The sequence below is a fragment of the Mesocricetus auratus genome, unplaced genomic scaffold, assembly GCF_017639785.1.
Source record: "Mesocricetus auratus isolate SY011 unplaced genomic scaffold, BCM_Maur_2.0 Super-Scaffold_100011, whole genome shotgun sequence".
In the NCBI taxonomy this organism is placed as follows: domain Eukaryota; kingdom Metazoa; phylum Chordata; class Mammalia; order Rodentia; family Cricetidae; genus Mesocricetus; species Mesocricetus auratus.
Genome location: NW_024429195.1, coordinates 26,950,599 through 26,973,852, shown reverse-complemented (window position 1 = coordinate 26,973,852; position 23,254 = coordinate 26,950,599). Strand labels below are relative to the sequence as shown.

The following is a 23,254-nucleotide window of genomic DNA, read 5'->3' as shown; positions in this document are numbered from 1 at the left end:
ATGGTGCACAGACATAAATGCAGAAAAAGCACCCATACACGTAAAATAAAATGATGATTAATGATGATAATAAATTAAACAGTAACTAGTTTTAAAGAGATGGGAAGGACACCATTAACAAGTAGTGTTGAATCGTGGACTATCCTACAGAAAGCCAAGAAATTGATCCTTGCCTCACACAGTATTTACAAATGAAGCAAGTGGATTGAAGGCATAAATGTATGAATTAAAACTTTTAGGGAAACATTCTTGATGCTCTAGAACAATGATTCTCAACCTGTAGGTTGCATACCAGATATTCACATTATCATTCATTAAAGTTATGAAGTAGAAACAAAATAATTTTATGGTTGGGGGTCACCACAGCATGAGGAACAGTATTACAGGGTTGCAGTGCTGGGAAGATTGAGAACCACTGCTCTAAAAGATATCCATGAGACGTAATCTTAAGTCAAATCAGATAGTTCCCCTATTGTCCCTGGATTAATAATAAGTTCCAAACTGGTTAGAGAGAATGCCAGTTACCTTACAAGTTTTCACCAGCATCAGGGTCCCTTTGGGGCAGTGATTCGGACCAATATGGAATTTACCTCCTACTCTCTACAGACCCACAAGGAAAAGGCTTGGGAAACAAGGGCTCCCGGTTCCTTTAACTCCTTTATTCTCTAACTATTCCGTGTGAAAGAGAGGGAGTGCTTCCTCTGAAACTTTTTGTCTCTGAGGAAAGGAGCTGAATGACCCGATCGCTACTAACTGTGCCATCCCAGGGACTTCAGGCTTGCCCCAGGCGATCAAGACACAGGCAGGAACAAGGATGAGCTAACCTGTGCTCTGACTGTCTGACAATCATCCTATCTCACTATGGGAATCAGGGTGGAAGGTCCTCGAGAAACTACCATATGATCGAGCTCTACTTCTCTTGGGTATGTGCTTATGTAAGGGGCCTAACTCAACACAGCAGAGAGATTCCCACACATTCTATTTTATTGCTGCACTCTTCACTATCGACAGGGAATGAAACCTGTCCATCAACAGATGGATGGATAAGGAAAATACACAGATGGGAGTTTGTTCTGTTCTAAAGAAGAATGAAATCATAGTACTTTTAGGAAAAAAGAACAGACCTGGAGATCATTATGGTAAGTGAAATATTTCTCTTATATGTATGCATGTCTGTATGAAGGGGGCGGCATGCACAGGTGCCAGCATGCGTGTGGCAGCCGGAGCGTGGTCCTTGTCTTCTACCCTGTGTGAAGGGTTTTTGTTTGCCAGTGCACACACCAGGGCAGCTGGCCTGAGCTTCTAGGGGCTCTCCTCTCCCCCGCCCATCTCACTGGAGGAGTACTGGGATTACACATATGCAAGCATGATTGTGTTCCGTTTTATATGAGTTTTGGGGATCCCAGCTCACGTTTTCATGATTGTGTGACAAGGGATTTACCTAGTGAGCCGTTTCTCCAACCCAGTGTTGACCCCAACACAGCGTCACTCTGTAGCCTGGGTTCTTCTCACATTCATGAAATCTTCTTAATAAAAAAAAAACCTTTTATTTTTAACTATATATATGTCCATGTGTTTCTGTGTGTGTGTTGGGGGGGAGCTATTTGCATGTGAGTAGCTAGAAAAGGAACTCAGAATCCCTGCATCTGGAATTATAGGTTGTTATGAGCCACCTTCCATGGGTGTTGGGATGTGAACTCAACTCAAGAGTACTATGGGCCGGGCGTTGATGGCGCATGCCTTTAATCCCAGCACTTGGGAGGCAGAGGCAGGTGGATCTCTGTGAGTTTGAGGCCAGCCTGGTCTACAAGAGCTAGTTCCAGGACAGCCTCCAAAGCCACAGAGAAACCCTGTCTCGAAAAACAAACAAACAAACAAAAAAACAAAACAAAACAAAAAGTACTATGTACTAATGGGCCATCCCACTAGACCCTCATGGCAATTTTCTTGCCTTAGCCTCCTGTGTGAAGGTTATAGTCATGCACCATCATGCCTGGCTCTCTTTGGTCTTTCATTTTTGGAGGATATAAGCCATTTGTTTTGTAGTTGACATTCCTTTTCTTTCTTCTTTTTTTTTTTAATTCTGAGATGAAGTGCTTGTGAGGAAGCTAAGAAATCCTTATGTGTATCTACTGCTCAAAATAGAACTACAACCACCAAGAATGTAATTAGAAAAAACTCTAGTAATGTGAAAAAAGACATATCCTCAGATAGTCATTAAAGCACTATTTATAATAGTCAAAAATAGAAAATGAACTAAATATTCTTTGAAAAAATGAACAAAATGGTTGGTTAACACAGTGGCATTTTATACAACAATTAAGAATGAGATATTCATGTATCAATATGGAGAACTCTTGGCAGCAAAAGTAGTATCTGTAACAATTTTTATTATATTATTTACATACTTAGGAAATACACAAGTAATGGCCTGGAGAGACAGTTCAACAGTTGAGAGTGTGTACTGCTCTTCCAGGGGAACCAAGTTCGATTCCTTATACCCATGCTGGGCAACTCACAGCCACCTGTAACTTTGGCTCCAGGGGATCTGATGACTTTTTCTAGTTTCCACAGGCACTATACTCAATATGCACATACCACCCCCTACATAATTAAAAATAATAATAAATCTTTACAAACCAATTCAAGCAAACAAACAACCCCAACAAAGCTAGTGTATAGTGCTATGGATATATTTGTGTAAGTGGTAAATATACAAAAGTAGGCATGAGAAAAGCACACACAAGACCTAAGAAGAAGGCGAAGGTCTCCATGTAGGGAAGGAGACGAATTAGCAGAGCAGGGGTGTTTTAGTTGCATTGATGAGTGAACGGGGCCAGAAGAATATGTCAAAACATTAATATTTGTTAAAGCAAGGAGTAGTGGCATAGATATGGTCACAACAAGTAAATAAGCACTTTCCTTGGTGCTGTAAGCACTTCAGTTGCCAAAGAAAGTGAAAATAACTCTGGATTTAAAATGGTCTTCTGCCGCCGGGTGGTGGTGGCGCACGCCTTTAATCCCAGCACTCGGGAGGCAGAGGCAGGCGGATCTCTGTGAGTTCGAGGCCGGGCTGGACCGATAGCCTCCAAAACAATACAGAGAAACCCTGTCTCGTAAAAACAAACAAACAAACAAACAAACAAACAAACAAACAAATGGTCTTCTGCCAAACCAGGTTCTCTGAACGTGGGTGTCAGTTGGGTGTCAGTCTATGGGGCCTCTGGCAGTGGAACCAGTATTTATCCCTAGTGCACGAATAGGCTTTGGGAGTCCATTTCCTATGGAGGGATATTCTGTCAGCCTAGATACATGGGGGGTGGGGGTGCTAGGTCCTGCCTCAAATGATGTGACAGACTTTGATGATCCCCCATGGGAGGCCTCACTCTCCCTGAGGAGTGGATGGAAGATGGGATGGGGAGATGGTGGGGGGAATGGGAGGACAGGAGGGAGAGAGAACTGGAATTGGCATGTAAAATAAGATTGTTTTTAATTTAAATAAAATTATTAAAAAATAAAATGGTCTTCTGTAAAATGATTTTCCTTAGAAAACTTCTGCCAAATTGGTTTTTGAGACAAGGTCTTGGTTATGTAGTCCAGGCTGACATCAAATCCATTATGCTCCTTTCTTAGCCTCATAAATATTGCAGTTACAGATGAACACTTGCTTTCATGCCTGACCTAAAACCGCTTAAAAATAAAGGTGGGGGAATTACTCAGCTGGTAATGCACTAGCTGTATAATAATGAAGTCCTAGCCTTTGATCCCATCACTCAGGAGGCAGAGGCAGGCAGATTTGGTCTACAGAGTGAGTCCCAGGATGATCAAGGCTACATAGAGAGACCTTCTCTTAAAAAATGAGGACCTGAGTTTAGGTTTACAGCACCCTCATACAACCATTGACAGGGGAGGGAAAGACTGATGGGTCCCTACAGCTCACTGGCTGGCCATCTAGCCAAGACCGAGCTTTTGGCTCTTTGAGAGATAAGGTAGAAAGTGACTGAGGAAGACACCTGGCACTGAAGTTTGGTCTCCACATTCACAATACACCTGCACACACTCATACCTTCGTGAACATGTGACATATACACAAATAAGAATTGAGGTGAGGCAGATGTCTTGGATAAAAAAATCTCTGAATTTGAATAAAAGTCTTTACCAGATGAATGATTCTAAAGTACCCATGAGCTTCTGTTTTTCCAGCTTCATAAGAGTTCACAAAACTCAGCATGTAAACCATTGTTACACAATCAAATGCATGTAAACCCATAGTTCCTGATCAGATAGTTAGGTTCTATTGGTATTATTTAATGAAGGTTGAAATTTAAATGTTCACACTTTCTAATGTAACAGGCTGCAAGATATTTACATGTTTCCTGAAACTATGCTTAGAAAAAGTCTATGGAATTTTACACTTACTGCCTAAAGGGAAAATAGGTTGTTTTAAAAATTCATCTGGAAAAAAATTCATCTGGAGTTCAAGTGTCTCTAGAAGCAGTCTGAACGAGGCCTCTCATCAACAAATCCTCACCAATGGAAAATAAACAAGCTTTCTATCTCATGGAAAATTATGTATAGAGGCATAAAACTTTCCCCTTCAAAATTTGCTGTGCTCAAAGTTAGGCTCAGGGTACATGTCCTTTGTCACAGCAACAGCAATAGATAAAGAAGGCCTGTGTCTCAGACATCCTCAGTCACATTCCAGAAGAGCTGGGTAACCTGAACTTTTTGAACATTAAAAAACATAAATTTTGTCTTCTTTCAGCCCCTCAGTAGTTGCTATTTGATAGTTCTGGGAGACTTCTTGACAAACTGAATATAATAAATATAATGACACAAGACCCAAGAACCTGTACAAATCTGGGCATGATTGCACACACCTGTAAATATCAGATTTGTTGGGCAGAGGCAGTAGGATCAGGAGTTCAAGGCCAACTTCTACTTACTGAGTTTGAAGATAACCTGGGCTACAGGAGATTATATCTCAGAAAAACAAAACCAAATAAACATCAGAAAAATCCATCACCCAACCAACCATTCAGCCAACCAACCAAGCAACAAAAATATAAATAAATTATTTTAGAAAAATCCAAAAAGGAAAAAAGGGACATCAGAAAGAGTCAAGTCTTGAAACATTAACCCAATATTCATAAAACACCAGCCAGAGACTTTGAGATTTTGTGAACTAGACAGGCTAACTAAAACTCCAAAGAAAAAATGAATAGCTAGGTAATTTTGTAAAATAAAAGTCCTGAAATAAAGGATATCAATTTGTATATTTTTTTGTTTGACTTTGTTTTAAACTATGTATGGTCATATAGCATTTACAGACAGATCAATGGAACATAATACAAAAAAAACCCCTCCTAGGAATAAGTCAATTCAATAGAATTCAATAGAAAACAAAATAATATTCAGCATAATGAACACAGATGAACCTAATCATCTGGAAAAAATAAATCTAGACCTTCACACATCATTATATTCAAGAATATTCTACATGGATTGACTATTTTTTTATGAAAAGTGAAAGACCAAATGCATATAAGTTTAAAGGCCATTTATATAGTAGGTCTTTTAAAAATACTACATTAAATCCCAAAACCATTAAAGCCTTTTAAAGTTGACTGCAAAAATTAAAAAGTCCAGGACAGGAAAATAACAGATAAAACAATTAAAGGCATTCACTTACTGATAAAAAACTTTCTTAGCTCATATCACTAGTAAAGGTTGACAGTTCAACCATTAAGAAATTCTCTTAATTGGTAACAGAAAGTCATCAGGAAAGGCACGTAGATCATTAAACATGACATGGCCAAGTTCATCCAGGACAAACACACAGTAAAAGCACTTGGCTATTTCTGCTAGGCTGAAATAAAAATCTTGGCTTTATTTCTATCCGTAGAAGATGGGGAAATGAAATAAATTAAATACCACCATCTAGTAGACTATAATGTCCTCAAAGAAAGATTTCAACAAGTAATATGTCAATCGAGTTTGTCAAGTTTTTCTCTTCTAAGGAAATTACACAAAGGTGGATTATACTCATTAATCAACACTACAGACACTATAAATGTTTTGATCCTCTCTACACCTTAGATATACTAGAATCTAGAAGATTTGAGGGTCAAAATGACTAGTCGGATGAAACAAAGAACTATAATCTCTTCTGTGCTAGATAACAGTGTTCAAATCCGCATGTAACATCATCATTCAAAAGGCATTTTAAAGTTGTACTGATAAAACAATAGATCTCATGTAAATAAAACCCAGGGAAGCATACCAGATTTCATACTGACAATATCACTCATTCTAATATACTATATTCTCCACTCCTTCCTCCAGAGCAGAGTCTATGCAAATATTTGTTTTTTGGAAATTATAGCAATGGCTGAGTGGTTAGGAGGACTTATTGCTCTTGCAGAGGACCAAGGTTTGATTCCCAGCATCCACATGGTAGTTTACAACCATCTGTAACTCTAGTTCCAGGGAATCCAAAACCCTCTTCTGGTCTCCATGGGCACTAAGTATTCATGTGATGCATAGACATACACATATACACCCATATATATATGTAATTCTAACTTTTAAAATCTATAGAAACACATCATTGTCAACACTGTAAAGGCAATCTTTCTTGCTGAGCTTGGTGGTTCAGGACTGTATTCCAGCTTCTGCAGAGGCAGAGGAAGGAGAACTGAAAATCCATGTCCTGCCTGGGTAACTGATTTGGAAGTAAAGCCAGGAACCTTAGCGAGACTCTATCTCAAAATAAAATAAAATAAAATAAAATAAAATAAATAAAAAAGGCCCTTGGTTCAAACTTCAATCTTAAGAAAATAAGAAATAAAGAATTTTGATCTTAAGAAAATAAGAGCTAGCCAGGCGGTGGCACACGCCTTTAATCCCAGCACTCGGGAGGCAGAGGCAGGCGGATCTCTGTGAGTTCGAGGCCGGGCTCGACCGACAGCCTCCAATACAGAGAAACCCTGTCTCGTAAAACTAAAAATAAATAAATAAATAAATAAATAAATAAATAAAAGGAAATAAGAGCTAAAGAAACAACAGAAGCCTCTTTACTCCCTTTGTTCCATACGGTTTTACAGTGCATATGAAGAACACACTACTCCACACATACAGAGTGACACACAAGGACTCACACACATCAGAGAATGGCTAAGGAGTGCTTACCTGATAGCGTGTTGGCTGATTGAGAATGCTGTTAAAACTGTGTGATTCAAAAACTCTCGAGTTAGACTGAGTGAAGAGGTTTAACTAGGAAAAAATACAATTAACCTAGTAAATTAGAATACATTCACTTGGAATAAGAAATATAGTCTGATTCTCTTGGATGGCATTTCTGGAGTCAGCACTTCTGAGGAACATTTTGTGTGGGCTGACTTTTATGAGGGGTGGTTAAATATTTCCAAAGGCAACTATCCATGTGAAGGACATGTTCATTCACCTTCATCAAAGCACTGGCAAGACACAGTGTAGCAGAGCTGTTTATTAAGAATGTATTTTAGAAGTTGGCCCTTACCTAGCATGAGTTTTCCTGGGGACATGCTTTATTAACCATGAAGAACCCCAACGCCTCTGAAGTGACTTGATTGGTTGCTGAGCCCAAGTTCCTCTCCTAAGTTAACAAAAGCCTACCATGGGCGTGGGTAGTCTTACAAGTATTTTGAAGCCCCGTGATACCACCTTAAATAATATCTCTTCCTAAGCATCTTGCCTTACTCTGAGCAAGGATTAGACCTTTGGAAAGAATTAGGCTCAAGAATGGGACTTTATTCTCTGTCTCATCTATCTGTCTGTCATCTATCATTAATCTCTCATCTATCTGTCTATCATCTATCTATCTGTCTGTCTGTCTATCATCTTCCATTTATCACCTATCTCTCTGTCATCTTCCATCTATCATCTATCTGTCTATCTACTTTATCATCCATCTATCATGTATCTATTTCTCTATCATCTATATAATCTATCTATCATCATATATCCTCTCTCTGAATGTGTATCTCTGTCTCTGTCTGTCTGTCTGTCTGTCTCATCTCAAGTTTTGAGTAGGCAGAAACAGAATGCTAGCAGCGAGCCTCACCCTGTCCATCCTTCCCACAGGCGCGAGCAGGGACGTCCTATCATCATTCAAGGGCAAGCTGCCATGTATAGGAAGTGATTCCAAAGGCCCCCCCACCCTATTATATTCTCTCTACCTCCTGAGCACCAGTGTGACAGTTCGAGAAGGCGTGGCAGGTCAGGGCAGAGGTGACAGGGCCGGACAGGCCTCTTGTACACTGTTTTGCTAGGACCCGCACTTGACGATGCTACTTTCCCCTCTGCCGCTGGAGGTCAGTATCTGCCTGCTGACTGAGCTTAGCTGACCCAGCAGGGAACCGTTTCTTAAAGTTCTTCTAAAACAGAACAACAAAAAGCACTGGCATTTCTTCAACTTTTATTTAAGTCATCTAATGAGGGAAATCTATGCTCACGAGTAAGATTGAAAAACTTTAGCTGGGTGTAATGGCACATGCCTGGAACCCCAGATGCTGGGGAGAGTGAGGCAGGAGGATCACAAGTTCAAGGCCAACTTTAGCAAATTAGGAGGCTATGAAATGAAAAGAATGCCAAGGTAAGCTTTCCTAGCTGAGGAACAAAAGCTCCTTCCTCGCGTTGGCGCTGCAGCGCGGCAGGGATGGGCACCCTATGACCAGCATTCCTTGTGTGCCTTGAGGGAGGTCTAAGTGCTCTGCTCACCATCTGCGTTGCGACCGTTTCAGGTCCAAAGTCCGTGAACTCTGCTGCGCACAGAAAGAAAACTTCAAGGGTGTCCTCTGAAGCACAAAGCATTGTAAGTAAGCCCCACGCTTGAGATGCTTTAAAAAAATTTTTTTTGTAACAATATATACTTAAGTAGCCGAACTTCCCTAAAGGGACAAAACATTTCTCAAAACACTGTCAATCCTAACAGTAGGCAGAGTCGCCCAGATCATCACAAGTCGACTACTCTCCAGTGACTGAAACGGGCTGAGCGTGGATCGCCAGAAAGCCTCGACTCTACGTCTGCTCTACACTGACTATGAGCCAGGTAACCTGGCGAGGGGTGAGTTACTCAATGGCTTCAGGTACTATAGAATTGGGACAATGATACCCACTTCCCACTATTGCACGAGGTCTAAACACACAGCAATGCAGTGTGGAATCTGACAAGGATGGACACCGATGCTTGATGAGCTGGAGTGGAGGACATCCCATTTCATCCTCACAGAAGCCCCGAGGCTTTCCTCTTTTAGGTGAGGCAATTTATCTGTGTGATTTGCTGATGAGTCTTAAGAGCCAAAGCTCAGACCCAGGTCTAACCCAGCTTCTTCCCCCTCCTTACACGCTGCGGCTTCGCACCGTGTTGTGCGATGTTATATCTGAACAAGGCATGGACAACCGGTCACTGATGCAAAGTCTAATACCAGTGAGAGATCACATCCTGGTCACACAAAATGCATTAAGTAGTCACTTCCTTTTAAACTTATTTTTTAGTGCTGGGGTTAAACCACGGGCCTTATGCATGCTAGGAGGCAGTGTGCCACTGAACACACTCCTAGTACAAGGTCACTTTCTGTCGGAGTAAAATTCTTGGAAACATAGATCTACCTTAAAGAAGAAGGAATTAAACTGCATCAATGTGGTCTTTCCGCCAGCTTCAACAGAGAAAAAGCCTCTAACTTTGCTCAAGGCCGGTGTTTTGTTTCCCTAGGTGTCTTATAGTATTACAGCTGGAGACCATTTTCATAATTGGTTTTTTTGAGACAGAATCTCACTCTAGTCCTAGATGGTCTCGAAATTACAATGTAACGCAACCTGGTTTCAAACTTTGTATCCTCCTGCCCCAGTCTACCCAGTGTGGGGATTACAGGCTTGCAGCGCCATGCCAGGCTCCATTTTTCACAATTTTAGACAGAAACAGCGTTTGAATCTCACACATTTGTTCCCATCTGCTTCCTTCCCTGTTATTTTAAATATACCTGCAATGTTGTGTCTCCTACTCCAGTTCTATACATGGAAGCCACGTGCCTCGTGATGAAGGGTGGCCGTGAAACTTACCTTCCTAGTTAACGAATGGCTTCAGTGGGTCAACTCAAAGGCTTTTACGCTTCTTTATAAAGGCCATTCATTGCTGTTGCTGTTTGGGAATATGCTCAAGCTCGTGTCTATGGCATGGCACTACAAGAAAGACGACTTTGCTCAGTCTCTCTAAATGTAGCATCAGTGAACTGTGCATATGCCAACCGGAAGACCTGAAGTTAGAGTTGCTTAACTTCAGAGTGACCACTTTGGAGCATGGGGACACAGACTCAAAGCATTTTTTGACAATAACTTCCCTGCTTTATGCTTAACAAGCTTTTCATTTGCTTGTTTATATTACGGCACTTTATATGAGAAGCTGACCCCAAATAGGGCATAGACTAAGTGACTATTCGAGGCACGCTGCAGATAGTATTAGTCTATGAGAGACCATGGAATAGACAGCTACCTTCAAAATCTTGTAAGCTCAAAACAGAAATTAATGAACAAGCATCAAAAGACAAAGACATGAAACATTTGGTTTAGGGCCTTGGCATGTTCTCAATACCTACCCTGGACTTCGAGTTACCCATTCCCAACTCCAGATCCTTCTGAAGTCTTCTCCTCCTGCATTTGGAAAAGTTAGTGATCCGCATGATGAAATAAACAAACGATTTTGGACTGGGGACCAGACTGAAGGGCGGAGGTAATGTTTTTCCATCATCAAAGTAGGATAACCAAAGTTTTGAACGTGCAAACTTCCATTCTACATCACTGTCATCCTGTCACAAAACAAGACTCATTGTTAAAGTGGTTACGATGTCTAGAGATTTTCTTTTTGCTTCAGTGTGTATGTGTATGTGTGTGTGTGTGTGTGTGTGTGTGTGTGTGTGTGTGTGTGTGTGTGTGTGTACACATATACCTGTGGTGGCTAGAAGAGGGGACCATAGTTACATCTTCGTAGTTGTAAGCTCGATGTGGGTCCTGGGAACTAAAGTCCGGTCCTCTTCAAGAACAGTGTTTGCTCTTCTAAGACACATCTCCAGTCACATAGTTACTAAATTTTAAACTACACATTCTAGACCTGATGTATAGTATTACAGAAACTACACTATGTTTTAAACAGTTAAGTAATTAACTACATTTGCAGGCACATCATTCCTACTGTGTCTACATGATATAGACTCACATATATGCTATTTGAGTGCTTTCTCTTCTACACGCCTCTGCCTGTACCTACTGAATGTAACCAGCACTTCCCGTTCCTCATTCCAAGGTAAAGCAAAAGGCAAGAAAAAAATTCAGGGTCAAAGAAGGATAAAACTATTAGTCACCGTCTTCCTGTGTCATCCCAACCGTTTCTTCACATTCATCATTGTTTCTCATTCTCTGCCACCCTCCCTGGTCTCCCAGGCCCATCTATACCAGGTGGGTGTAGATGCCAAGTGCCTTACTCTAAAAGCAAAGGGGAAAATGGCACTTAGATGTGTTGATTTTTGTCTCATTTATCTTAATTTGTTTTGTATTGAAGATTTCACGTTAGCACAGGCTGGCCTGGAGCTTACACTGTAGCTTAGGCTACCCCTGCCACTTCCTCCTAAGTTCTGGATAACAGGCGTATGCCACCACACTTCACTGGATCAATTGCATTTTGAAGTTTGTATTCGTACTACATATCCCCAAATGTCATATAAATCCTAAAGAGGCCTTGTCTCCATCTTTTTCTGTTCCCAATGTTTCCCATGGCGATTGACACAAACATCCTCATTGACAAAGGACAAGGGCCACAGGTTTAGGAAGTGGGCTCCTTTAATCCCCAGAACCTACACTGATGCTACTACACACACAGACATCTACAGTGCTCTACCTGTGGCTTCTGTAGGATCTACTGTACTGGGTAATACTGATTGGCACTATGACAGGATCTAGGCTCACTTAAGAGATAAACCCTGGGACATTCTTGTGAGAGTTTTTAGAGTGAGTTAATTTAGGTAGGATGGCCTACCATAAATACGGGTAGTTATGGTTTAGGACAGCATAAAATGGAGAAGATGAGCTAAGGACCAGTAGTCATCTTCCTCCGTGGCCTGGCTGAGAATACAGTGTGACCAGCGGCCTGAAGCTCTTGATTTTTCCCCACCACGATGAACTGTGCCCTCGAACTGTCAGCCCAAACCAAACTCTTCCTTCCTTAACATGCATTGGCCACAGCAACAAGAAAAATAACTAATATGCCGTGTGTAATCCTGTGTTGAGGACACTAAATAAAGGACATCCATTACTGAAATGTTCTTAGAAGCTAGGTGTGGTGCTGCACACCTGTAATCCCAGCACCTGGGGACATGAAGCAGGCAGGGCACCATGAGTTTGAGGTCTTGGTGACCTAGTGAGATCCTGGAGCCTAGCTATAGTGAGACCCTGTCCTCAAAGACCCAGACAAGCATAGCCGTTTGGTAGAGTTAACACATGGCTAAGCAAAGATACTAAATTCAAAAGAGGAAGACACTAAGAAAGTATAAAACCATGAAGAAGGCTATGGAACCAACAGATCAAAAATCCAATGCAGAGTAGTTTCCAGGGACTGAACATTTTGCCTAAAGAACATGGTCAACTACTGCGAGTCCTCCACCAGGAGCAGTGCTGGGTGGCCTAGGAGCAATAACCAGTATTTCTAGCCAATAGTCTTAAAGCTTTTGAGACACAGGGAGTGGGAAACACTTACCTCAATTTCTTGGTATGAGCTATTAATCATCGCAATTAGCATGTTGAGCAAAACAACCACCATAGTTACATTGTATATTCCATAAAGAACATATCCAATATTCTCTATGAATTTGTGATCATATTTGAGGACAACAGAAGTCACTTCAGACAGTCCAAATATGGACCAAAATAAAGTCTTGAAACTTTCTTCCACGCTGTTGAAAAATTAAGCAAAGTAATGAATAGTTTCTAGTGTTAAGAAGTAAAAACAAGTTAGTATCTGATGTTATACAGATGTAAAATATTATTGTAAAATACTATCATCATAAACTCCTAACAATCCCTTTTTAAAAATATTACTATTTACTTCCTGTGTACTGGTGTTTGTTTACACGTACATCTATGCACCACATACATTCAGTGCCCATGGAGGCCAGAAGAGGGCAATAAATACTCTGGAGTTGGGAGTTATGACAGCTGTGAGCTGCTGTATGGATGCTGGGACTTGAACCCAGGTCTTCTGCAAGAGCAACCAGAGCTCTTAACTGCTGAGTCATCTCTCTAGCTCCTAAATAATTGTTTCCAATAAAAAATTTTAAGAGTAGAATTATTATTATTATAATATTTTATTCTTCAATTATGTTGAGACATTATTTCATTATGTGGCCCAGGCTGGCCTTGAACTGATCCTCCTACATCTGCTTCTAAGTGGTAGGATTCCAAGCACATGTCACCATGTTCATATTGTTACTGTACTCAACAGCAAGTATCTCCTGAGGTTTGCTGGAGGAGGTGTCAATGCTCAGCTTCACTCATCAGGAGAAAGATGAAGTGATGTCATGCTTTCCTTAGGGAAGGATGGAAGTTAGGAGTCTGATTTTGGAAATGGTTTGGAAATTTAGATCAAATTTCCTGGGTTAGTTTAAAACTAGATTTCCACTTCAAAAAAGGATGTACAACTCATTATGACTTGCAATGAAGTAATTTGCACCTTAAGAATAAAAGCAAACTCAATACCCAGAGAACATGCTAAACAGCTTTGGTGCATTCAGATGGTGGAATGCTGTGCAGCCACTGATGATAATGAGGCAGATTAACCGTCACACATTTATTATATAAACAGTAACAAAGACATATCAAGTGAAAAAAATGTAGCAAGTGTGAACTACTTAGTCATCTGAATACAAAAGAGAGGGCTACATAAATACATTCTTCTTTTTGGGAAAAGATTTCTGAAAGTGTTCAAAAGAAATCATGGCTTCCAAGAATGAAAGACAACATATAGATTGGAGGTCAGAGTGTGAAGGTGAGGCTTTTCACTGTAAACACCCCATTTAAATTTTTGGCACAAGAACCTACAGCCCACATGAAAAAAAAAACCAATTAAAATTCACACTACAATTACCCTAAAAAACAAAACAAAAAACAAACAAACAAACAAAAAAAAACCCCATAGTTGCCTCGTGTCATCTGTGGGGACTGGCTCCTGCGGCCCTCGTAGGTATCAGTATCTGAGGATATGCCCTGGAATTCAAATAAATGGTACTACACTCTCAGGTCACCAGTGTTTCTGGTGTTATTTATACCGTCTCTTGGGTCACTTACAATAACAAACATAATGCAAAGCTATGCAAATAATTGTCATGCTACAGTGTTTGGGGAATAATGGCAGGAAAAGAATGTGCATACTCAATACAGATACAATTTCTTTCTTTTTTTTTTTTTTTTTTTGGTTTTTCGAGACAGGGTTTCTCTGTGGCTTTGGAGGCTGTCCTGGAACTCGCTTGGTAGTCTAGGCTGGTCTCGAACTCACAGAGATCCTCCTGCCTCTGCCTCCCGAGTGCTGGGATTAAAGGCGTGCGCCACCAACGCCCGGCCAGATACAATTTCTTAAAAGAATCATTTGACCCATGGTTGGCTGCACGTGGGGTCTGGATTCTGAAAGCCAGCTTTACCTCCTCCATAAAAATACTGCGCAGTTGGGAGAGGAGGGAGACAACAGAACGGGAGCATTCCAGTCCTCCTAGTACAAGTATTTGCAGGCCCTGGCCAGACTGAGCTCCAAATTTCACCCCTCCCATGACTTTTATCCACTGGCATTTAGCTCATTTTGTCATCTGATCTTCAGATCTGTGAAATGAATAAAGACTCCTTGAACAGTTCCATAGGTCAAATTCATTGTGGAGCACAGGTGGAAAATTGTCTCCCCCTGCCCAGAGAATCATTTATGAAAACAGTACTTTAAAATATTTTTACAGATTCTAAATAAAAATGAAGCCTATAGACCTGCCATTTATATATATTATATATATACGCATATATATATATTATAATTCATTTAATCACTCAACCATGATCGCTTGACAATCTAGTACATTCTAGAAATGTTTTTAGTCCCTGGGGATAGAGGGTTGAGAATAAAGAATTCTGTTCCAATAGAGAAGTTTCCCATCACCAAACTTTAGAGTGTGAAGTTACGGCAGGTGGAGGCAGGAGGCTGCACACTTTAGCCTCTGCTTCTGCATTTATTAAGCCTGTCACGGCACCACCCTGCCCTTCCTCTTGTTCCTTTGCAAACGTCCCTGTCTCGACTGCTTGCAGTATCTGTGGGCTGGGTATATGTGGGGGAAGAGGGACTTTGGGATGGAAAGGACACTGCAGTTGTGAGCTCCTACTGTGGGCAAGAGGTTTATATAACCAGCCTTATGCAATCCTCACAACGACCTTATTTAAAATCTATCATGCTTCTTTCAAAAATGAGGGAAATGACACCGAGAAATGCTCAGTAATTTAACCAAAGGGCACAGTTAGAAAATAGCAGAACTGTGTTAAAATCCTGGTCTGCCAGACTTCCCAGCCGATATTCCTTGTACTATATTATGTTGCAGGCCTCCCTTCAAAAGAGAAAAGGAAAATGTAATCTGTCAGGTGACTATTGTGAGGCAGGGAGCGCAGGGAAGTGTGCAGGTCCTGTCTACTCACCAATGGAGTCACAGGATTCTTTTGTCTTGTCATTTATTACAGTAAAGTGAGCCTCTGGTCTCGGTTACAATAACTATTAAAAAAAAACAATTCAGATGTCCCCAAGGACACGAGGCTGTACAGTATCTACAGGGAACTCACTGTAGCTGGCACAATGGGGAACAAAGGGAAGCTTGTGAGAGTTTGTGATATGCTTGCCTGCAAGGGCTGAACAAACAGAGAGGGCCCATCCCCAAGACAACCAAACGTCTATGGGTGAGAGAGAGAATCTCACAGTCTGGGTAGCTCCATGGTGACAATGACTGTGGAGGTTAATCAAGAAAGGCTTCAGGGAGGAGGTGACTCTTCAGGGCAGGAGGTGGGACTCTGTTTAGAGCTGTCTTTCTGCTTCCTCTATTCCCTGAACTCACTACTGATGAACACATTAATATAGAAGCTGAAAGACAAATAGACCTCAAAATGATGAAGCTACATTTAGTGTCTACAAAAATAAGAGACATCCACTGTTAGACATTTGCCATCCAGTTTTCTTAAAATAGCCCCTTTGGTCTGGTATTTTTCCAAATCCTGATCAAGTCTTCACTTGCTGGACCTGTTGGGATTTCTTTTTACACCTTTTTAGGATGATGTCTTACTTACGTGGTAAAAGCAGGATTGACTTTGGCCCCCAGGTAGTAAGAATAAAGGATGAACATGCCAATCATGAAAGCCAGAAACACCATAATGAACAGAACCATGAACTTGAATATGTCCTTCACAGTCCTTCCAAGGGATATCTGCAAGGGCCCGAAGCTCTCATTTGCAGGGAGGATGTATGCAATCCTGGAGAAGCTTAGTACCACAGCTATGGCATAGAGGCCTTCAGATATGATCTGAGGGTCAGAAGGGAGCCATTTATCTCTAGCTAGAAAAGGAGAGGGAGAGAGAGAGAGAGAGAGAGAGAGAGAGAGAGAGAGAGAGCTTAAAATGGAGTTTTTAATTTATTCCTAACTATGCAAAGCAAATACTGCAAACAGATCTATTATAAAGACAAGTGGTTCTTGCTTCAGTTGAAACTACTGGCAGTTTAATTAACTGTCCCAGATGCTATTTTTTAATGTTAAACTAGAAACAACATCTTTATTTCAATGGATGAAACCCTATTATGAAGACATCAGGGCACAGAAACAGAATAAAATACAAAGGAGAGATTCAATGTTTCATGGACACGGACTATGTCCAGGACTATGTTTGGGACAGGAGACCATTGGTATTCACTCGCCCTTAGGTATCAGCTGTATTTACTGGTTGTTTTGCTATGCTATAGGCAAAACTTCAGTGAAATTTACTTTGAAAATCAATTCATCTATCAATTAACACAAGTAAAAATGTCCAACAGCAAGGAAGGAGAGTATTACCAGATCATAGTGATTCTGACCCTGTGAGATCTGAGCCATGTGGCAGGCTCCCAGAACGTGTAAATATGTTAGAGGTAGACCTGGAGTGAGGACCTCAATAATATACAGCAGATCTAGTTCCCTGAAATAATAAATGGTTAATTCCGTGCAAACTGACTCATTTCCAAAAGAAAGGCTGCACTGTAGACACATAACATCTCTTGAATGTTTGCTTTGTGTTAGACACTGCCTTCAATGACCCAGTGTCAGTTCTCTTTTTATGAAAATAGAAACCAAGACTTAAAAAAGTTTAAAAACACTTATAAAAGAAGTAGGGGAGCCTGAATTAATAAATTCCCCTCCAGCCAACAGTTACTAAATACACATGAATAAATTTGGATACACAGCTTATAGAAACAGCAAAATAACATGTCACATACAACAAGACTTCAATTCTTTAATTATAAATGGTGTCCAATTGCTCCTTTGAGCCAGCATTTTAGAACATTAAATTCTTGCTTGTTGATGGTGACAGATAATGTGTTTAAATTGCAGGCACTGCAATACTGTGTATTTTGGAGATTTCCTTAAAATGTTAAAGTATATGTACTCCTCATGACATTGAGTCCCAGTCACACTTCCAGAGTCTTCCTCCCAGCAAACCCCAGCACTTCTAAATTCTGTGTTTCAGGCTTTCTTATCTGTAAAATGAGTACCAGGTGATAATTTATTCTATCTTAATTTATTGTGGTATTTGGGCTAGGCAAACCGTCTAGGACTATGCAATATCTCCACGCCTTTATTTATTTATTTTAATTTATTCACATGCAGGATCTCACTAAGTTGCCCTGGCTGACCTTGATCTATGTAGCCTGGCCAGTTTGGGATTTGTGAAGATTCTCCCTTAGCCCCCTGTGTAGCTGGGAATGCAGGCCCGACTAACATACAACTATAATGAAAATTCACCAGTTGTAGCTCCGTAATACTGGTTTGTGCCAGCAAAGAAGCCATCAGTGTCCATTTCACTTGGATGTCTTTGTCATGGGGAGGATACAACACCCTGTCCAGGGTCTACTGTGTCCACAGCCAACCTTGTCGTATGTGTGGACTTCAGCTTCTACATCCCGCCTCTGCTAAAATCCATTATCTTATTCCATGCCCCTGAGCATCTAGTTTCTCAGATTCTGGAACTCATGCTCTACCTGCTGCCCACAAACACTCTACACATTTCTCATGCTAAGCATACAGTGGCTGCCTATTAATCGGAGGTTTGGCATTCTATAATTTCAGTGATTGATGATCAACTGTAGTCTGAAAATACCAAACAGCAAATCTCAGATGTAAACAATGGATATGTTTTAACTGTGCAGCCTTCTAAGCATCATAACAGTCCAGTCTCCACTGACTCCATCCTTCCTAATCTTCACCCTCTATCCGGTGAGCCACAGTGCTAAGGCTGTTTGCCCCGTAGAGCCCAAGTAGCAGTGGAGCTTACCAGACTGCTAGTCTCTACACAGTAGAGGCTGTGATCTTACTCAGTCATAACCCTAGAACTCAAAAGTAGTGTTGCTGGCAATCTTATTACGGTAGACTATTATTAACCTTTTTGTGTTTTATTAGTCATTACTCAATCATGGACTATAATTTATAAATCAAGCTTTATCACAAGCACATATTTACATGTGAGAAAGGACACAGCATATGTAGGGTTTGATTCTATCCGTGGTTTCTGGCATTGCAGAACACCCCCAACTCAGATAGGAGAGCTACCATGTCTTATATTTTGCGTTTTGCCTTGCGAGCCTATCTTAAGGGCTGAGCCGTCTCTCCAGCCATCTCTTCCCAAAATGCCCTTCCTGAAATGCAAAGGGGCTCTGCAGCTAACAACTCACCATAGGTGAAATACTGAACCTCAGGTGGGAGTGTGACTTCGCTCAGATCGCTCTCTTGCACGTGGCTGTCCACATACTGCTGTGCTTTGGTTGCCTGCAGGAAGGCTAGGAACCGGGCCGTGAAGGCCGCAATGAAGATGGAGAGCATGCCGAAATCAAGCACGTTCCACAGCTGCACGATGTATTCCCGGGGCCCTTCCAGCCACAGTTCCTTGCACTCAGACCACATCATCCCTGCAAGAGAAACCAGAGGCTGAGGCAACACTCTGTCCACAACCAGGAAAGCTGACACGCCAGCACCACCTGACTGCGCGGATGGACGCGGAGAGGCCCTGGTGGAGAGGAGCGGAAAGGAAGCTTCCGCTTAGGGACTGATGGACTCCACCATGTCAGATTTTAAAGAGACACACGTGACTCCAGGATCGCTGTTCATATAACCCATGTGTGTAGATGACACAGGATGGGGGTCAGGAAGAAAGCAAAGGGAAGTGCAAGTTCTTGGCTTTGTTCCATGAGTTTTTGGAGAAGGAGGAGAAGGGAGCCTCGGAAATCCAAGAGGCTAATGAATTCCGATCACAGCAATGCAGGGTAAGACTAAGCTCCGAAATGGGAAATTGACTGCAGGCGTTTGACAACAACCATGCCCTGTCACCCAGGAACACTCGTCCTCCTGTAAACTCTCTTCCCCCACCCCTGCCTACTGGGGAGGCTAGGAACATCACCAGAAAAGATCCAATTCTAGAAGAAACTGCCATCTGAGTGAAAAAAAATGAAGCATTCAGCTTAACAGATTCTCCTGACTATGTACACATGGATTGGACACCTTTTGGTACTATGATATGATGTCATTTGCAGATGTGCTGGGCTACATTCATAGCCATGGTGGGGTGTGTGCACCTGAGGGCCACAGCTGGTTGAGGCCATGAGGTAATGAGTGAAGAACTGACCTCCTCACTCAGAATAGCAAGGAGCACACAGGGGAGAGAGAAATCAACGCACAGGATGCTTCCATTTCCTGAGATGGAGCAGAATTCCCCCCCCTCGCACTACTTCAAAATTTCCCTTTAACACAGCTACTCAAAATGAGTTATCAGAAGTTAAGTAACAAACATCCTAAAAACCAGAACACTCCTAAAATCCCTGAAACTAAAGCAATGTATAACAACGTCTCTTTAGTCACAACTATTTCAATTAAATACTTAGGCCCATGGTAATAATTTGGTGTCACTACACACCTTTCAGCATTGTCTACTATTGAGTCATTCAGTTATTTACTAATCTAGCTGATGCTTATGCTCTCATCATACATAGCATAACAGTTTTAGAAGAAAAAGGCGATCATTTCATTAACTATTTTTTAAAATAGAAATTAGAGCTCTTAAAAGGCTTACCAAGAACCCAGACCATGATTAGCATTTCCGTCCATGTGAACTGGGTGGTCTTCACTCTGAAGATCTGCTTGGGATAGTCAATAACAGTGATGTTTGGCAGTGTGGTGATACCTTCGAACCTGTCTGAGGCATTGAACACAAGCAGACCCAGGAAGATGATGAAGGAGGCAGCATGTGCCACGAACTTCATGAAAGGGCTTCGGAGAATTTTCCCCAGCTGTAATACGACAGAGAGAGGGAGAGGGGGATGTGAGGGTGATGACAGAGAGGGGCAGGGAGGGGACATGGAGGAGGGGGATGAGGAGCGGGGATATAGGAAGGAGGTGGGAGATAGGAGGGAGGGGAGATGGGAGAAGGGGGAGATGGGAGGGAGGGGCAGATAGGAGGGAGAGGGAGATGGGAGAAGGAAGGGGAGATGGGAGGGAGGAGGAGGCAGGAGGAAGGGGAAGATAGGAGGGAAGGGGAGGAGATGTTCTAGAAAAATTGACTTCTACTTGCAACCTTCATTATACAGGATAAAAATAAGTAAATGAAGGAAGTTGGAAAACTTTCTGTTGGCGTTGGAAGAGCTATTCAGGCTCATTCACATGGGACATTAAAAGCATTTTCTGTTGTTTGTTTGCTTGTTTGTTTGAGACAGGGTTTCTCTGTGTAGCCGGGGCTGTCCAGAAACTCACTTTTTAGATCAGGCTGACCTTGAACTCACAGAAATCTGCCGGCTTTTGCCTCTCAAGTGTTGGGATTAAAGGTGTGCACTACCAGCGCCTGGCACACCTCTTTTTGAAGAGTAAAATAATTACTACACTGTAAACAAATTGTAGTTCTCAATTCCAAATAATCCAAAATCGTCATACCATAGTCATATTTTAGAAGGAAGAAACTATTAGAATCAAGATCAATATCTTATTAATTACTACTTACATAATAGGGAGATACAAACTAACTAGAACTTCCAAGTAAGGTAGATTGATTAAAAATAATCAAGTTTTGAAAATTATACATATAATAAAGACATTTTTAATGGTCAGTTTATAAAAAATATGTGCAGGTTGCTCCTTAAAAGTATCCTGAGATACACTGTCCTTAAAAGTCCCACATTCTAACAGGAAATGAGAAGCAATTCCCCTTGTCCCCAGGGCATTCACAGCCCAAGGATGAGGTACACTGGACACATTTGTCAAGTATGTTCTCTATGCTGCACACTCAGAGTCTGGTTTTTAATTCAGTCTCTGACCTTAAAAACAGATTCGGTTCACATTTGGAAGACTAACTTCAAAGGAATGTCCAGAACCTTAGTCTGCTATCAACAAATGACCAAAGAATGTCAAGCATTTCTGAATTTGAGCATGCATGCACACAGACAGTTGTTACGTTTCTATACTGGACATAGAAAAATAAGCAACAATACAATCACACATCTGGGAGCCGAGACAGCTGCAGAGGGTGTGCTTAGCATCACCACCAAGTCTCATGTAATTTTTAGGAGTTTCCAAGTCTGTTTTCCTTAAAGATTGATCTTTGAAACTTTAAATAAGATGCAAATAAAAAGCATACTCATCTTTAAAATGTGGAGGTTTTGTTTGTTTGTTTACAGTATTGGAGCCAGGGCTCATGCCCACTAGGTCTAATGCTGAGCATTGCCCCTGCCTAAGACCCCCTCACCCAGGTCTGTGTGCAGAGGCTGGAGGTCAACAAGTGCCATTCTTCTGGGGCTGTCCGCCTTGGTTTTTGAGCCTAGGGCTCACCAATTAGCTAGACTGGCTGACTAGCAAGTCCAGGAACCTTCCTCTGCAGCTCTCCAGCACTGAGACCGCAGGCACATGCCATCACCTCTGGCTTTGCATGAGGATAGTAGGCATGGAACCTGGGTATTAATACTTCATCAACTAAAGTACTCCCCCAACCCCCGAATCCTCCAGTTATCTGTGTAATAAGCACAGCCATGCATAGGACCAAGGAATGGTTAAACTCCCAGTTTTCTTTTCTTATGATGAAATGTCACTACTCAGAGAGCTGTTATTTTATCAGAGGTAAAAATGTCCACCCCAAAATGCCCACTGCAGCACTAACCTGCTCTAATTGACTGAGATATCAGAAGGCAGATTCTCGGGTACCAGAACTTTGGGATGCATTTCCTCCAGAAAAGGGAAATTGGTTGGGTTACAATTTTCTGCTGACGGCAGGCTCTTATGTGATTTATGTTCTAGTCTTTAGTTTTTATGTATTTAAAGAATTGTAGAGTAGCTCCTCTATGATACATAACAAAGAATCCAGCAGTCATCAAACTTTGTCAAAATGACAAACATTCTACCTTTTATTGTATGGGGCAGCTCAACAAGGAAGTGAGATGGATAAGCATCCTCACACAGGTAAATACCTGGAGGAGGCTGTTGAGCCACGGGGCAATGTCATCCTTGCAGGGTCATTTATAAGTGACCTTGGCACATTTCGACTGAAACAGATTCTGATTTAAATAAAGCCAGGCTGAGATTATAAACAAAGGACCTGAGGGCAGCTCCTTCTCCAGGAAGTGCCCCTATTACCAGAGTGCAGATTCTGTTAGCATGATTCATGCTCTCACCACATCTTGTGTAAGGGATTTCTTAATCACAACCAAATTAGCTCTTCTTGGACAGGTTGCGGGGAGAAAGCATCAGAGCGATCAAAGCAAAATTAAGCAGTTAAAAAAATTGAAAGCACCCAAAGTCCAATTCTAGGCATGTTGGAACTTTCTGGAAGAACAAAGGACTTGAGGACCCATCATGGGCATGACTGAAGGTTAAATAATGTTGCTGATAGCCATGAGCTTAACACTCAGTTCCCACTGTTTCTAATGGGTTCAGATGAG

At 41.5% G+C, this 23,254-nt stretch overlaps 1 protein-coding gene across 5 annotated transcripts in view; it reads right to left on the bottom strand.

The window, feature by feature from the left end:
* The window catches only part of Trpc3 (transient receptor potential cation channel subfamily C member 3), a 65,244-nt gene that overhangs the window by 7,169 nt on the left and 34,821 nt on the right, over nucleotides 1–23,254 (bottom strand). The window contains exons 5-10 of one of the 5 annotated variants that reach the window (XM_040754490.1): nucleotides 20,407–20,623; nucleotides 19,016–19,249; nucleotides 16,387–16,651; nucleotides 12,785–12,980; nucleotides 10,635–10,844; nucleotides 7,192–7,228 (exon numbers count right to left, since the gene is read on the bottom strand). In XM_040754490.1, coding sequence (XP_040610424.1) covers nucleotides 7,223–7,228; nucleotides 10,635–10,844; nucleotides 12,785–12,980; nucleotides 16,387–16,651; nucleotides 19,016–19,249; nucleotides 20,407–20,623 — 1,128 coding nt within the window. In that variant the 3' untranslated portion in view covers nucleotides 7,192–7,222. Of the gene's footprint in view, nucleotides 1–7,191; nucleotides 7,276–8,445; nucleotides 8,805–10,634; nucleotides 10,845–12,784; nucleotides 12,981–16,386; nucleotides 16,652–19,015; nucleotides 19,250–20,406; nucleotides 20,624–23,254 lie in introns of those variants that run through there. The other 4 variants (XM_040754486.1, XM_040754488.1, XM_040754489.1 and 1 more) reach the window with 4 other exon arrangements.